At 40.8% G+C, this 15,785-nt stretch overlaps 1 protein-coding gene across 2 annotated transcripts in view; it reads left to right on the top strand.

Annotated features, from left to right (window-relative positions):
* Positions 1–15,785, top strand: part of LOC108496574 (transmembrane protein 263-like) — a 210,492-nt gene that overhangs the window by 14,125 nt on the left and 180,582 nt on the right. For both annotated transcript variants that reach the window (XM_017813405.1, XM_017813414.1), the window contains exon 2: positions 642–732. In XM_017813405.1, the coding sequence (XP_017668894.1) occupies positions 642–732 (91 nt within the window). The remainder of the gene's footprint in view (positions 1–641; positions 733–15,785) is intronic.

Raw genomic sequence — 15,785 nt, forward strand, 5'->3', positions numbered from 1 at the left:
ACATTGCAGGGTCTTTACAAGATTGTGAAGGCTGGAAAGTGGAAATGCAAAACTTTGGAGAGTAGCCTCGTAATTTTTCAGGAATGGCTAGTTTGGCGTGTTACACATGGAGGTACAAATGGATGTATTGGGCATGTAGGGGAAAACTACATGGTCAGTGGTTAGAAAATTGTAAGTCAGTTTGCTTTGTTTTCCTTTGAAAAAAGAGGCATTTCAGAATCTGTCTTAATAAGATGAATCAAAGATTAGGATTTTTCCCTGAAAATTACAAGTGATGGTGAATCTGCTGACACCCTTGGTAAATGGAGATTTGAATTTATTATTTGCATTATATATGTTTTGGAAACAGTAATTTAGATCGTGCTTCACTGGTAATTTTCTGGTTTTCAATCTACTAAGACCCTTGTAACATTGCTTGCTATCTTAAAGGGTCCTTCCCCCTTCCCTTTTTTTTTTTTAACTTTCTACTTTCTGTAAGTACTTTGACTGCAAACAAATCTCCCAGCAGCTTTTTTTCTCATCAGCTAAAGTGAGCTCCAAGTGTCTTTACTGTCTGGTGTATTATCTAGTCCTGTATTTGTTTTTGTGGTCCCTTTCTGAACTTTCTCCAATTCACCTCCTCTTGCTCTTTTGTTCTGCAGGGCCCTAGCTTAGAAACACAGATGGTGGATGATGAAACTGAGACTACAAGTGAAGAATTGCCTCCTCATCTGCAGGAAGAGCCTCCTGAAGGTACAGTGCTGGCAGTCAATATAAACTCTTTGCAGTAAATTGCGGAAAATGTTCTGGCAAAGAAGTCTTATTTCTCTGTCTGACTTGAGAGCTTATATCTGCCTATTTTCTGAGAGGGCTAAAGCTTTGTCAGTGCTGACAGTTGAGGCAACCTCCCAGCAAGAGGTCTAGCCAGCCCGTAAGCCCACTTTTTGCATTCAAAAGAAGGCTTCACTCACCGAGGTGCAGACATTGTTCTGCATTCTCTTTAACAATATGGTTTCTGATTAAAATTGTCGTGCTCGATCATCCTGCCTGTAGGCTTAGGAATAAAATGCCTCCTCTGCTGTCTTGTTCGTGATGTTTTGAGCCTTCATTAGGGAAGACTTTGTAAGTAGTCATTTTTTCTCTTGTTACCTCTCTCTGCAGCATCCTGCTCTTGAAATTGTCCCCAGCAGAGATTTGCAAAGTTAGATATTCTAGTGATTTTGTTTCTTTCTGCTGTCTCTCTTGGAAGCCAGTTTAGCCGTCTGAGGAGGAGGTAGTGATACGCTGTAAGTCAGCAGGAGGCTCAAAAATACCACTTCTAATTAAAAACGTTGTTTGCAATGAGATGCCCTGGATTTATACATGGAACAGATTTTTCCCACTGTGTAAAAGTTGTAGACGTTGTATATATGCAACAAAATAGGTGTTGGTACCTTTTGACTAGAAGCTGCTAAGGTTGCCACAAGTGATGATACATTCTGAGCTTTGTCTCCAGTTCAGTGACTGTTAAAACACAATCACTCGTAGTTGTTGTGGATGGCTTTAACAACCCAGAGAGTGATGATATTCTCATTAGCAACTTACTGTTAAAATACCATGACATGTCTCTGGGAAACGTTATGTGTGTTTTATATTTTTCCTTTAAGAGAATAAGATGCTGATACAGCATTTATATTGACAGCCATTCTTAAAGGGAATACGAACCAAGTAGATGGTTTTAGGAATTTGCTGCTCCCATCCCTTCTTGTTGAGCATTCTGTTATAGTTTTCTTATTAAGTTGTAATTTCTTGATCTGCCATTTCATATACCATGGGCTGGCAGTTAGATATAGAGGTAAGTGAAAGGCAGATTTCTTTTTGCAACTCCTGTAAAGCCAGAAGGAAATAAATGTGGAAAATGTTGTGATTACTATATATATACATGGAGGATATAATATTGCTATTCCCTCCCCTTCCTGTCTTTGTAAGTAATGCTAAGTCAGCATGTAATGACAGTGTATTGTTGAAGTAAGAATTCTGGTCACTAACCTGAGCTGATGATTAGATGAGCCTAGAGGCTATATCCTGGAATGTAAAGCACATCTTGTCTCATCAGTTTGTCAGGAATAGTACTAGATTTTGGACTATGGCTTTGAATTGAGTAATCAGAAGGGGTATTTTTAAATTAATTTTTAATTTATTTTTTTTAATTTGTTTTTGCAAACCAACTTTTTTAAGTTGAAAGTAAGTGCTTCTGCCTGCAACCCTGCTGGTTTGAATGACAATGAAATGTGTCAGTGCTGATATTCCACTTCTGTGATTGTTGGGTGGTCTGGAAGAAGTATGTACTCTGGACATACCCACTTTCCTGGTGTGAAAAAAAAGAACTGTAACAGTTGAGCTGATTTAGTTAAGCAGTGATACAATAGATGAAGTCTGAGCTCAGTATGTGCTTTTTAAATTTACAATGATATGAAGAGTAGCAAATAGGAGGGGTGCTGAGAGCACAACTGAAACTAGAGTCTCCTTGGGAGAAGAGGTAGAAAAATTGGTCCTGAAGTAGAGCCATCAGGATTATGCTGAACTTACAGCTGGCTTTGCGTGGAGCTCAGTAAGTGTACCTTAGAAGCTGCTGTCTACCAAGCAGAATTACTACAAAGGCCATGTAGTTGCAGGAGTGATTGCAAATGCCTCATGAAATAAATAGATATCTGAAGTTCTTTTACTATTAAATGCCATTCAGGGTAGTATCTTCTTATCTTTGCTTTTCTACAGATTTCTGGTTTCTTCTGATAGCACTTTCCTAGTTAAATCAAATGCTTTGCAATACATAAAACCGTGTTGTTGTGACTACTGTGTTCTTGTTTCCTGGGATCTGTGAATTAAACGCTGTGTCTGCTTGCCTTCTGGTAATGAGTGCATAAGGGATGGAAAGCTCTCCAAATTATGTGTCTTTCTAGCACAATCCATTATTTCATCAGATTGCATCATAATGACTTCATTTCCTAGCTTGCACTGTGTATCTACTGCTCTCCTGAAAGGAGAATTGGAAGGTCTGTGCTGTAAAAATACTGCAGGAAAATAAAAGTTTAAACTTCAGGGATTGTCATATTTCTAAACAGTGCTGCAGGATGGCCTTCTACAAATAATAGGACAATTTTTCATATCCATCCTGTACTAACTAAATGGAGTAGATGCACATGTGGGTAACAACTGGCACAGAATAGCAAACGTCAGTTCCAGGTGTAGTGTGGCAGCCTGGCAGTGTTTGAGGCAAGAGAAAGTTTTGTGGTTTAAAATGGGGACTAACCAGGAAATCAAGATGTAACCAAGACGTACAAATGAGATGTAACCAAGACGTACAAATGAGATGTAACCAAGGCACAGGCTGGTATCTGTGTGTAACCTGAATCTGTTTATTTTATCTGCTGTTAAAGTTAGCTTTTTTTTTCTATTTAACTAAGTCAACAGAGTAAATGAGTTAAAGGTACAGCTGATGCCGGATCCTGTACGAGGTATTAGATCTCAGAAGGGGCTTTTTGCTCCATGATGACGATGTCCTTCCCAGTGCCACTGCTGGCTGCGGAGCCCCGCGCTGTGGGGCCGCGGCCGCGCGGGGGCGCTGCAGGCCCGGCCATGCCGCATTCCAGACAGCGCTCGCGCACATCCCAGCGAACCGGAGAAAGTATTTAAACCTATTAACTCCTCTCCCTTAAGCTACTTTGTGATATTACAAGGGAAGCTTTCCACACTCTGCCTCAGGAAGGGTGTTTATCCCCTAATGATACTTTACCTCTTGACATCGTGATCCATCTGCCAAATTCACTTTTTAATTTTTTTTTATTCCCCCTTCTGCTTTCGTTTCTCTTCAATCCTGTTAGCATACTTTTTTTTTCTCCCCTCTTTTAAAAGGCAGGCATAGGGGAGCAGTAGCAATTAGCATTTGGAGTGCTGCTCCAGCTAGTGTGCTTACCATTTCACAAAGCAGGCTGTGTAGGGCAGGCTTAACATCACCTAACAGTGAAGCTCTGCAGAGGAGAAAAACTGCTCTAAATAGTATGAAATGCTTCCCTCTTTTCAAGAGGTTCAGTATGGCTCATCTGTGTTGCCACATGTTTGAGCACTCAGCTACCTTCAGGTAGATTCTGTTGGATCTTGAATGTTAAATGGAAGTCTGATCACAGAGAGAGAATTAGATTTAGTTACCCAAGTGCAGCCACACATTGCTGTTGCTTTTTTATCCTCCACTTCAGAGTTCTGTTGCTGATCACGTAATACAGTGCAATGCTAATTGATATAATCACCTTGCTTTTCTATCCTTTTCCATAAAATTACTCAAGGAAAGTGACAGCAATGAAATCCTGTGGTGATTAAATCTTCTGTGACGTTCTCTGTTATGAAATGTCAGCACTTCCTTGGTTGGATGACTCGGATCCTGATCTCTTCTATTTGGTGAATCGGTAACCCCGATTTTGCTTTACAATTAAAGGATTGGTGCATTTCTCCTATGAGGAAAGGCTGAGAGAACTAGGACTGTCCAGCCTGGGGAAGAGAAGGATTGGGGGATGTTAATGTGTACAAATATCAAAGAGGAGGGTATAAAGAAGATGGGCCCAGACTCTTTTCGGTGGTGCTCTGTGACAGGACAGGAGGGAATGACACAAATGGAAACACATAAGGGAACATTTTTCTACTGTGAGGGTGACCAGGCACTTGAATCGATTGCTCAGAGAGTTGTGGAGTCTCCCACCTTGGAGATATTCAGAAGTCATCTGAACATAGAATCATAGAGTAGTTTGGGTTGGAAGGGACGTTCAAAGGCCATCTAATCCAACCCCCTGCAATAAGCAGGGACATTTTTAACTAGACCAGTTTGCTGAGAGTCCTGTCTAACCTGACTTGAATTTTTCCAGGGATGAGGCATCCACCTGTTCTCTGGGCAACCTGTTACAGTATCTCACCACCCACATTGTAAAAAAATTCTTCCTTATAAGTAGTCTGTACATGGTCCTCAGTAACCTGTTCTAAGTGACCCTGCTTGAGTAAGAAGGTTGGACCCTATGATCTCCAGAGGTCCCTCATGTGATTCTCTTATGTACTCATACTATCATATGATAGTATATATATAATATATATGATATGTATATCTCATATGTTCTTGTACTATCTCTGTGTATTTAAAGTCTCTTTCTGACGTTCCTGCATATACCCCCCATTTATTGCACTAATTTTTGTGGGAAAAGTAGCTTTCCTATGTCAAACTGCTAGATGTTATGCATTTCAGGAGTGCATACTTGGTTGATATGAGGTATGACTGTAGTTTGTTCTGGCCCTGCATTGCTAAGGAGTACTGAGCTCGGTGCAAAGCTGTGTCATTGGTTAACAACAGTACTCCCTCTTGAGAGTTTACAGACTAGTGCTTTCTTCCAGTGCTGGTCTTTTAAGTATTAAGATTTTATCAGCCAACCTACTATGATCAATTTGGCAATAAGCCTGAGTCTCGTGTCTGAACTGTCTGCTACCTCTTCTGCAGTTTTCAGACTTAGCAGAGATGGTCCTTCTTTGTTGCAGACAGATTGGGCCTTGTGGAGTAAAGCTTTATTAAAAGCAATGGGTCTTAGCAGCTCTGCAGTATATAACAAATCTTGGGAAATTTACTTTCCAAATAACTGTGGTGTTCTTAATTCAAATTGTTTTACACTTGCTGTGGGTAAAGAGTACACAGAGATAGTTACTGTAAATCTGATGATTTGCACCACTTTAGAACATAGTACCTTGTGTGAGCCTTATAATCTGCCTCCATGGAGGCATACAGCCTTTTCTGCTGTTTTATATCTTCTGCAGGATAAAAGTATATTGCATGCTTCTGTAGGAAGCTTTAGGATTCCTTATCTGCAGTTTGAGAATCTCCAATCCAAAGAGTCTGGGAGTTTTGTGGATTGCTCATTCAGGATTGACTTTTTATACCAATATTTTTCCTAGATATATTATCTGTACAGATCTAACTAAATAAAAAAAGTTTAGTTATATTTCAGTTGAGGTAGAACCATACATCTGAAACTTCTGAAATTATTAGACTGTTAACTTCATGTTGGTGTATTCTCTTTCAAGAACCTGACAATTTATTGAAACCAGCAGATGACAGAAAAACATGCCTTTTCAGGAATGTTATCTGTGATGAGACCTTCAGCTCAAGTCTGATACAGGTGTTTAATGTTGAAAAGGTGTATTCCTACAAACAGATCCAGTTTTGTTGAGTGGGCGGCACTTTTCCAATTAGTTTGGTTGAAGTATTCTTTGCAGAGAACAGTTTGGGCCAAATGTCTGCTGTAGTAATTGCCACACCAAGTTTAAATCCTGAAAACTTGATCTGCACTTTTTTGCGTCTTCTTGTTGCAAGTAATGTCTAGTATGTCTGTCTCCAAACTGCCTTTATCCAAATAACCACAAAGAAATGACCCTGGAAAATGATGCCATTAATTGCAATTCCATTTCCTTTCAGTATCAAGCTGTATACTAAATACTGTTGCCTTTTCTGGTATAAAGTAACTTTAACAAAGTTGCCCGTGGCACTTAATGTCGTCTACTACATACTAAGTATGTGTTTATGTAGTCTACCAGATTAGTATCTTGAAGTTCTGTGAAGCTGGTGGTGCAAAACTATGGTATCTGCTAAGCCCTCCTCTACTTTCCTGAGTCAAATTGCTCTCTTCATTGTGCTACCTCATGAGGTCCACCAGTGAAATCCTTCTATAGGGCATCTCTTTAAATGATCTGCTTTTTTTGTCTAGTGGCTAGTTGGCAACATTCTCAGCCTGAATTTGCTTCTGCAGTTCTGTGGTTGTGTAACTGAAGCAAAAGACTGGAAACCGGGATGGCTACAGTCTCTCCAAGCAATGTGCCCTGGCAGCCAGGAAAGCCAGGAACCATGTCCTGGGGGGGCATCAGGCACAGCATCATCAGCTGGTCGAGGGAGGGGATTGTCCCACTGTGATCTGCACTGGGGTGGCCTCACCTGAAATACTGTGTGCAGTTTTGGGCACCACAATATAAGAAAGACATTAAGCTCTTAGAGAGTGTCCAAAGGAGGGCAATGAAGATGGTGAAGGGGCTTGAGGGGAAGCTGTATGAGGAGTGGCTGAGGTCACTGGAGGAAACTGAAGGGAGACCTCCTTGCAGTCTACAACTTCCTCGTGACAGGAAGTGAAGGGGCAGGCACTGATCTCTTCTCAGTGGTGACCAGTGACAGGACCTGAGGGAATGGCCTGATATTGTGTCAGGGGAGATTTAAGTTGGATATTAGGAAAAGGTTCTTCACCCAGAGGGTGGTTGGGCACTGGAACTCCCCAGGGAAGTGGTCACAGCACCAAGCCTGACAGAGTTCAAGATGTGTTTGGACAATGCCCTCAGGCACATGGTGTGACTCTTGGGGTTGTCCTGTGCAGGATCAGGAGTTAGAGTGATGATCCTTGTGGGTCCCCTCCAACTCAAGACATTCTAGGATTCTTAGCTCTACTGTTGACTTATTCTCTAGCTGTAGTCAAGTAATTTGGCCTTCCTTGAACCACAGTATTCTTTGTGTATGAAACTGAAATTGCTGCTCTTATTTATGAATGAGGATGGTGAAAAAGCAAACTGTAAGTTTTTAGACTTTTGGAGATGAAAGATACTTGGAAATTGAAACAAAAATTGTGATTGTAATATATAAATAATACAAAACTTTGCCTGATATGTAACTTGTCAGGCCTTTTCTTTTTTTTTGAGTCCTCAAAAAGGTGATCGGACTTGTCAGATAACTCTAAATAGAAAGGCAGGTTTCTTAAAAAGCAGAAAAAGAAATTAGTAGTGAGACTTTCTGTTCTTTGGAACTGGGACTTTATGTACTGGTGTGTCCTCTCATCTGTAAAAACATTTCCTGAGCTACTTCTGTAAATGACCTGAGGCCGAAGAGCAACATTTCAGTATCATCTGTCTCTAAGGCACAGATTCCTTGCAGCCGTACTCTTTTGTTGACCAGTATGTTCTTGTTTCTGCAAAAGAAATGAGCTGTACTGTCAGCTCAGTCTTGTGCACAAAGTCTACCTTAGTGTTTCTGGTAGAGATATAAAACACTTCCACATCTATCAAAGTGCTAATGTTGTGTTTCTATTAAATTTATCATCATTGTTTTAGTAAAGCTGAGGCTCTTCTGTGTTTAAATTCTCCATTGGTTATATTGGCTTCCTCATGCTTTATTTAATTTAGTTCTCTAGGGGAAATCGGCAATCTGAAATGTGATTAATAACCAGTGTCTGTGTGTACCCCTTTTTTCCCTCTTTGAGCCCCCTGCCCTTCTGTTTTACTGTTGCTTGTTGCTGACAGCAGGCATCTTCCATTCAGCAGCTATGTTACATAGTCTCCTAGAAACAGCATGAAAGCTATTTAAATTGTTTTTATTCCACTTCTCCCTATGTCCTATTCTTTCCTCTTCACTATTTTCATATGATTTAATGAGACGTTACTTTGACAGCTCAGCATCCCTTTTCTCTAGCCTACTCCATGCCCTGCAAATCATTCTGTCACTGAGCGTTGTATGTGTGCACAGCATATGCTGTTAATGGCAGCATAAATAGCCTCCAAGTGCCTGGTGAATTCCAGAAAAAAGGTTCTCATAACTTAAGTGTGGGAAACCACTTATCAGTGGATCTTGTTAATACAATAACGTTGTGAAGTGAGTCAGTAACCATCTGGTTTTCCCTGAGGGTCTTTGCACATAGGATGGGGCAACAATAGTTTTACCATTTGCCTGGGTATAGTAACTGTAAGTAAAGTATATCATCCAAATGTAAAGATATTTCAATGTGAAAGGCCAGTGGGAAACCTCTATCAGAAGATACATCTTGATCAATTACTAGTGAATGTGTTTTATTCAGCAATAGGGGTTAGCACTGTGTATCTTATTACCTGGCAGACATTTGTCACTGTTTTTATACTAATTAGAGATGTATGAAATAACGAGTGTAAAAGAATGTATGTTCTTTTATAATGTATTTTTCATTTTGAGGGGCAAATACATTAACATAAAGATGCAGACAATTGTTTTTAAATAAATGTCATGGTTTAACCCCAGCCAGCTATCAAGTAACACACAGCTGCTCACTCACTCCTCCACCAGTGAGCTCATGGACAGAATTGGAAGGATAAAAGCTAAAAGCTCCTGGGTTAAGATAAAGACAGTTTAATAGGAAAAGCAAAAGCCATGCACGCAAGGAAAGCAAAGCAAGGAAGTAATTCACCGCTTCCCGTGGGCAGACAGATGTTCAGCCATCTCCAGGAGAGCAGGGCTCCATCATGCACTATGGTTATTTCAGAAGACAAATGCCATCAACTCCAAACATTCCCCCCTTCCTCCTTCTTTCCCCCACTTTATATACTGAGTGTGATGTCATATGGTATGGAATATCCCTTTGGTCAGTTTGGGTCACCTGTCCCAGCTGTGTCTCCTCCCAACTTCCCATGCAGCCCCCAGTCTCCTCCCCAGCATAGCAGTACAAAAAGCAGAAAAGGCCTTGTCCCTGTGTGGAAGGCCTTGACTTGCTGCTCAGCAATAACAAAAATACCTCTGTATTATCAACTCTGTGTTCAGCACAAATCCAAAACAATAGCCCCATACTGGACACTGTGAAGAAGGTTAACTCTACCCTGGCCAAAAGCAGCACGATAAATCTTTTGGACTTGTAGTTATCAATCCTGTTTGAAAGCTGAATAAGGAAGCAGTTCTTACCTGTTCCTAATGGACTAAAAAAAGAGTCAAGCAAGTCTCACTTATAACTACAGTCTGAAGTGCTAAGTAAGAATGAGCAATGCAGTAAATCCAGGTCAGGAGTGAAATTGAGTCCATATATCAGTGAGTTAACAATGATGGTATCTTGAACTGCTAAACTATCAGAGTATTATAGCAGGCAATTAAATCATAGGGTCGGTACATGAGGCTGTTAATTCTGCCTCAGAACTGAGTGAAATGCCCAGTTAACATTTCATAAACATCTGTAGTCTCATCCTGACTACCTGTCTTGATTTCAGCTGTTGGTGAACAAGTTGAGCCACTACCTTGAATACCACTATGATTGCATCAGTCTGACCTCTCCTGGACTGATCAGTTTGGATCACAAAACCAATCTTATTATGAAGAATAGGTTTTTTTCAAAGCTGTTTGTGAACTTAAGGATGAGCTATAAAGTGAGGGGTTTAATGTCAGTTTCTTGCCCTCTGGGATGGTATTCTAGAAAATCTTCATCTACTTTGAAACTGGGTAGAATTCTAGAACAATTTTTACAGAGAATGGTCTTGGACTAGTATGGGCATGTGTAATTCTATCTCTTTTTTATTTTCATAATACAGCAAAGACCAATGCATATTCTTTTTTAATATATAGGATTATTAAGCTATTGTAGTACATTTCTTTGGCATATTGTGGGGAATCTGTCCTCTTTCTATCCGGCACTTGCATGGTCAGAAAGAATTTAGTGAAGGCTGTTGTTTTCTTTGTTATGCCCTCTCTGTACCACTGGTTTCAGTTTTTGCCCAAAGTATGTAATATTCAGTAGGATATACCTGCTGCCAAAGATTTAGGTGGCTTTATATTTTTGGGTCTTGTATTATGAAAAATTCATGTATCTTTCTAGATAGTATCCAAAAGGAAATAAGTATTCTTCGTATAAAACATTACATCTGTTTTCCAAATAATGCTAAAAATGTGGCCATGACATTTATGTAAATTGTGGGAGGGTCTTAGCATATGGGATTAAAAGAATGTCTTGGAATGTTGTTACAGTAGAAAGAACAGATTTATAGTCTTGAACTATAACTAATTCTATTTTCTAGGAACTGAGACCTCGTCTTTGGAATAAGTGACCCATTCACCAAAATACTTGTTCATCCATTTAAGATTCTAAGATGATAATGTTGTTGATATCTACTGTTTTTACCTTTCTGGAAATGAAATTTTACTGTTAAGGTATAATAAAAATAATAAAGGTCTGTCCTATGCAGACATTCAAAGCCAAGATTGTTGTTTCCTTCCACTTCCTCCCACCCACTCCCAGCTTCTCTGGAGATTTGTGTGTGGTGGTGATGTGTTCTGGATTTTATTTTTTACTAGTTTGTTTTCCCCTAGAAAGTTCCTATATATATTGAGTACAAAATTGGAATAATTCTTGTTAGTTATGTGAAGTCATCCTCTTTGATTAAGCCAGACATTTGTATGTATTCAGTACTGGAAAGTGTGATTGTATAAATTGCCCAGTACTTCTGGGCATCCCACCAAAAGCCAAAGAACAAACCCCCAAGATTTAGTACAACATTATTACAATATGTTAAAGTTAGGGCTCACTTTGGGAAATGCAAATTGAGACTGCAAGTTTGGTTTAGTGTTTTTATAGCTTGAGAACATTATTGTTACTGTTACTGCGGTATTTTATTCCTAGCATCTTGGGGCTTGTTTTTTGCACAAAATATTAGACTTAATTGATCAGGGAAGTGTGTAAATTCTTCCAGTCTATGGATCTTGTACCTTTACGTTGAAAAAGGAAAAAACACATTTACTAAGTTTGACTTTTGCTTAAAAATCTCTTTTATATTATGTAAAGAAATCTGTTTCCCGTGAGATCTGCAGATGTTTAAAAGATTGTGATTAGCTGAACCCAGCTGTAATTGAAAGACAGTTTGATCACTGGTTTAAGCTTAATATGTGCCCACACACCTGCTGAAAGAAGTGTTCTTGCATTCAGCCCTGGTTGAGCATTACCAGTTCTGTCCCACTGCGTGGCTGTGTGTGTTTGGGTCCCAGCACAAAAGCTACAGAGTACCCACAGAGGGATAATGCCTCTGTCCGGAGACCGTGTGGACATAACTGGAGCTCGTGAATCATGTCATGGGAACAATGCTCCTGTGAACCATAGACTGAAGGATGGGTTGTCCAGCCGAGTAGAGCCTGTACCGTGCGTGTGAGATTGTATGGAACATAAGGAGAGGCTCTGGGTTCCACGTGTGCTGTGGGGTTCTCCTGGCTTCCTCATTGCTTTACTGAGGAAGAGAGGTGAGGCCGCAGGCATCATTAAAAACCTCTTTTATGATAGTGTATAGGAGGTCATCTCTCGATGTGTGTGTTTCTAGAAACGTCAGTGTATGGCACAATGATTGAGACAAATGCAGAGGGATCTTGGCTTTCAAACTTACTCCACCTGGCTCTGATCCAAGTATCATTAATAAGACATGAGACGTTTTGTTGGTATTTGATTAACTGGGAGGCTTGTTCTTGTTTTGTGTGACACATTGCAAGTTAACCACCCGGCATGCCGACATGTGCGATTAAAAACAAACGCTTAAACTAAATTGAGGAGCCGGCTGCCAAGTGTGCTGCATGGAGGAGCTGGAGCAGCCTGCCCTGCGGGACTCCACTGGGACTGGCCTCACCGACTGCTCTCCTGATCTTCTGTCGGCAAATTCCCGGTTCAGTTCTGTATTGCCGACTGTTAGTTTTTAAACGTTTTCTTCAGCTCTCTTGTGGAGTTAAAACACTCCCGACAAAATCTGGGAATGGCAAATGGCAACTCAGAGCCGCATTGTTCAGGCAGATGGTGATGGCCGCTTCAAGATTTTCGGCACCTCTGGGCAGCGTGGTGTTCCTGCCGTCCGGAATGGGAATGCCGTCCAGTCACGGGATTTTCCATTCTCCCCTTCCCGGGAGCTCCTGGCAGCCCAGCAGGGGGCTGCCGAGGGCCGGCCGAGACCTCCGCCCACCTGCCCGGCTCGGCCTGAGGCGAGCGACGGGACCGCCGCTTTTATCCTATCACAGGGGTACTTTTGCGGTTTTCCTGAGTTTAAATTCCAGGACAGCATGAACGTGTCTGCACTTTCTTGTTTTATAACTAACTAATTAATTTCACAAATGAGACATGGAGACTTAGCAAAGCTGCTTTTCCCTCTAGCACCCTTCTCATTCTCCTCTTTATTTTAAGGTTTTTAAACTCCCCTCTCATTAGAGTCCTTGCTGTGGAAACAATTCTGCATTGCCAGTCAGCAGCAGGGTGTCTAAAGGAAGCCAGACAGAAAACTGGGTTTATGGGTACTAAGCACCCAAAGGAGTGAAAGCCATGGCATGCACAATATCTCTTGAAGTCTTGGAAACCCTTAGCTTTATTTTCAGACCCAAAATGTGCTTCACTGTGTTAACAAAAACCCTGCTGATTCAGTGGTCACTTTCAGTCCCACTTAAAGCAAAATATGCCCTCTGACCTGTGCACAGATATGCAGTGCTTGTGAAAACTCACAAATCCTCTTGTTTAGAACTGCTGATCTACATCATGTGGTGTAGCCTGGTGTTGGGCAGCCTGGGAGGAGACAGACACTGGGAGAGGTGCGGGAACGTGGGCACTCTCACACCTGACAGGTTGCTTCAGCGCATGGCTCCTGTGGGAGTGGCAGGGCTGTTTGCATTTTGTCAGCTCTGCAGCTGAATGCTTTACTTCTAGTTTGCGTGCAGATTTGTTCCTGAAGCAGAGTAGTTCCTTAATTGATTATTGACTGTTAAAAAGTGTTTTTGGGAAGGGCTAAGCAGGCCTTGTATAAAGCTATCTAGTTCTTCAACACCACTGTCTGCTTTCTTTTCCATTGAGGCAAATGACAGGGTAGAAAAATACCTTTAAATGTACCTGCTAATTCCCAAGTTGAGATTTTAGGCCTTTCGTTTGTAATGATTCTTTTCCCAGAGGAACAAATTTTATGCTTGCAGAACAAGAACCATGACTAGAGTAGAGGGAAAACAGCAGCAGCAAGTGAAGGGGAGGTGACAGCAAGTGTGCTGAGAGGGGACACACACACACACACACACACACACACACACACTTTCCTGCTGCTGCCATGAATTACAGCCAGAACCAGAAATCTGTAAAGACACTTAAAGTAGGGAACAAATAAGAGTGTTTCCAAATAGTTGGAGTCTCCATGACATACCAGCAGTTCTTTTAAATGACCTGTGAATTTACAGTAGCTTCTGGCTAAAAAGCATTTTTAGAGTACAAGAGCAGAGTGTTTTTTCAGCTGACTTCTTCCTGCAGCACAAAAAACCCCTGGACTTCAGATGGAGATAAGGAGGGTTCTGCAAGGATAGCTTGGAAAAATTATTCTGACAGTCTCTCAGAAGGACCTAGTTGGAGTCCATTAGTAGTCACAGGTTTGATTTGAGATCATGAGAAAGCTTTTAGTTCAGAGAAGCCAACCATCCCTTGCCCTCAGTTTGTCCTGAACAAGCTCCTGTTCTCAGAGGGTCACTTGAGCTGAATTGCTTTTCTCTGCCACACTGGAAAATGGATCTATGAATAGTGAGTTGACAGGAAAACAAATCTTCAACCTGTCTTGGAGTACCTAGGATATTTTTGGGCCACTACAATTGATAAATAGGGAAAGGGTAGTCTTTGAATTGCATAGCAACTTTTAACTGCAGATTTTGCTCTTGTTCCTGAAAATTGTGGTCAGGATTTTCCTTTCAGATGTTCAGCCCTTCAGATGTAGGAATCCATTTCTTTTCAGACAACTAGGAGTTTCACAGTCTTTAAAGGGTGAGTTTGAAGGATGTGACCCTACCCCGTGTATTTTTCCATTTCCAGTGCTAGGTGTGGAATGGACGCTATTTGAGATTAAAGGTGTCTTTACTGTAGCTGGACAAGATATCCTACATTGCTAGAGAAAACAGTGTGATGTTAAAATGTAAAGCAGTAAATATGTGCATAGCTAAGTGACTTTAGGAAAAGGAGGGAGGAAACACAGGAAGGGGGGAAGGAGGTAGGTAAACTGACTCTGGTGAAGATTTTGACAAGAATGTAATAACTGTAAATGAGATTTGTCCCCAGCAGACACTGAAGACATCCTGACCTTTTTTAACTCTGATTTATTCATCATGGGAATGGATTTTGTACCTCATCCACTGCTGTGACTGATGGGCAGGAGTAATTTTTCTCTCAATACAAATGAGTGTGCTATAGTAGACTCCATTTGCCACACTGACAGGAGCAGAGTGCCATCAACCACAAAGTTAGCTAAAGAAATATTTTCCTTTTCGGTCTTGCACTCTAATGTGTGCCTGATGTATGTGTAGGGTGGGGGGGAAGGTTACTGAATTTTAAGAAACTTGAGTCATGAATTTCTTCTATTGTGTGAAATCTTCTCAATTAACATGGAAAAGGAGTATCTATGGCTTTACTCGAAAGAAGACAAAGACTAATTAAAAAAAAAAACTGTGAAGAAAATTATCCCACCCAATCCCAATTATCCCAATATTATCCCAAAACTATCCCAATACGCTTTCTCCCGTATCACAGTTTTATGGATCTTTTGCTTGTAAATATGCTCCTTCTTTCTAGTTTCTTTAACTGTTTCAACCACATCAGTTTTTACAACTACTTTTTCCTTGTGAGTGGCTTTGGGGTGAGAGGGCAAAATACAGGAAGAGAAGAACGAGATAGTTGAACCAATGCTAAAGAATATAATATTGACATTGTCAGCTTATTGTATTTCAAAATATACATACGCAATAAAGTCTTGTGTCAGTGAATATCAGAATAAAAAACGCCAAAACAACCAAACCCCTAGAATTCTGATGGTGGGTAAGAAGAGAGAACATCTGTAGTGAAAAATTGTAACAGAAGGGTTTATAAATCATAGGGGTTCTTCGAACATAAGTGAGCTACTCCTTGGCTGTGGTCACTAAACAGTCACCATGTTAGCAGGCTATTCTTGTTGATTTGAGCTGTTTATTGGAGCATATAGACCGGTTTCGTGTTGGGACAGGT

Source organism: Lepidothrix coronata, unplaced genomic scaffold (genome assembly GCF_001604755.1).
Source record: "Lepidothrix coronata isolate B3197 unplaced genomic scaffold, Lepidothrix_coronata-1.0 Scaffold1, whole genome shotgun sequence".
NCBI lineage: Eukaryota > Metazoa > Chordata > Aves > Passeriformes > Pipridae > Lepidothrix > Lepidothrix coronata.